The following is a 1,383-nucleotide window of genomic DNA, read 5'->3' as shown; positions in this document are numbered from 1 at the left end:
CAAAGGTCCAGACCCTAAAATGTCGATGCCCTATAATTCACTAGAACTTGGGGTACCAAAAACAGTACATGATGAGATATACGTCCACAGATTTATGCCCAGACAACTAACCTGGTAATTTGGCAGCCCCCACCACACAAAAATACAAAAGGTTGCCTTTAATTTGTTTACTCTGCCAGCTAAATTCCCAAGGGCACACATGGATCAGCTAGCTCAGATTAATTATTGATCATTTCTAATTTTCTATTAACTTCAACTTGAAACCTCACCGTTCCTGAACCCTATAAAATCCAACTCCCTCTACACCTTAATTCCTCACCCAAACCCTCACATCTATTAGTGCTACAAACCTTAATTCCTCACACAAAATAACTACAAACCCACTTCTTCTAGGGTTTGAGAGATGGCATCCAAAACAACTTCCTCGCTTGTTCTCTTCCTTGCACTCAATCTCTTCTTCTTTGCCCTGGTAAGTTCTTGTGGCACATGCCCCAACCCTAATCCGAGACCAAGGCCGACGCCAAATCCGACGCCAAATCCGACGCCAAATCCGACGCCAAATCCTAGCCCTTCAACTGGCACCCGCTGCCCTAGAGATACTCTCAAATTAGGGGTTTGTGCTAATGTCCTCAATGGGTTACTTAACATCACCGTTGGCAAACCTCCCGTACAACCTTGCTGCTCTCTCATCCAAGGGCTCGTTGACCTTGAGGCTGCTGTTTGCCTTTGCACTGCCATCAGAGCCAACATTTTGGGTATCAACCTCAACATTCCACTTTCTCTCAGCTTGCTTCTTAATGTTTGTGGAAATAAGGTTCCCAAAGGTTTCCAATGTGCCTAAAAGCTACAATATATGATCCTTAATTTCTTGTATCTTTATGATTTGGCCTTCGTACTTGTTATAAAATATTCAGTGTGAAATTGTTGTGGAATGATGGAGTTTGTAAGTGGGAATTTATCATCTCATTTGTTATGGCGGTTGCCTGATTAAGGGGTGATAAGATTCAATTCATGATGTTTTCCTCATTATTATGGGAATGAAATGTCCTTTAACTTCGTTACCAATCTGCCTTAATTTGTTAATTTTGTATATGTCTAATTTGGCGGTGTCTTATGATCGCCGATTCACATGCAGACTTGCAAACCACTTGTTTAAATTTCCGTTGAGTTTTAATTGAACATTTTAATTACCATATTGGGATAATCGAACAACTTTTATTATTATTATTTTTTTGGTTAACAAATGATAGTATCTACATTAAGGGAGTGAGAGACTCAGCTAAGCCTTACAATTGGCTTGCCATAATAATATAGTTCAACTTTGCCTTGGGTGGGAATCGAACAAAAGATCTCTAACTTACACATAAAGAAGAATACTATTAG

The 1,383-nt window shown here is 39.8% G+C and overlaps 1 protein-coding gene across 1 annotated transcript; it reads left to right on the top strand.

Annotated features, from left to right (window-relative positions):
• Positions 1–353: 353 nt before the first annotated feature.
• Positions 354–1,056, top strand: LOC103926526 (14 kDa proline-rich protein DC2.15-like). The gene has a single exon (XM_009335322.3). It carries the CDS (start codon positions 404–406, stop codon positions 839–841), a length of 438 nt encoding a protein of 145 aa, XP_009333597.2. The 5' UTR covers positions 354–403; the 3' UTR covers positions 842–1,056.
• The last annotated feature ends 327 nt before the right edge of the window (positions 1,057–1,383 follow it).

Source organism: the organism of the source record quoted next, unplaced genomic scaffold, assembly GCF_019419815.1.
Source record: "Pyrus x bretschneideri cultivar Hongxiangsu unplaced genomic scaffold, Pyrus_bretschneideri_v1 Contig34, whole genome shotgun sequence".
Lineage (NCBI taxonomy): Eukaryota > Viridiplantae > Streptophyta > Magnoliopsida > Rosales > Rosaceae > Pyrus > Pyrus x bretschneideri.
The sequence above is the reverse complement of the archived record's forward strand: the minus strand, read 5'-3'. Positions and strand labels throughout refer to the sequence as shown.

What these genes read in the sequence shown, in the direction of transcription:
- LOC103926526 (XM_009335322.3), top strand. Translation starts at nt 404, where the DNA reads ATGGCATCCAAAACAACTTCCTCGCTTGTTCTCTTCCTTGCACTCAAT.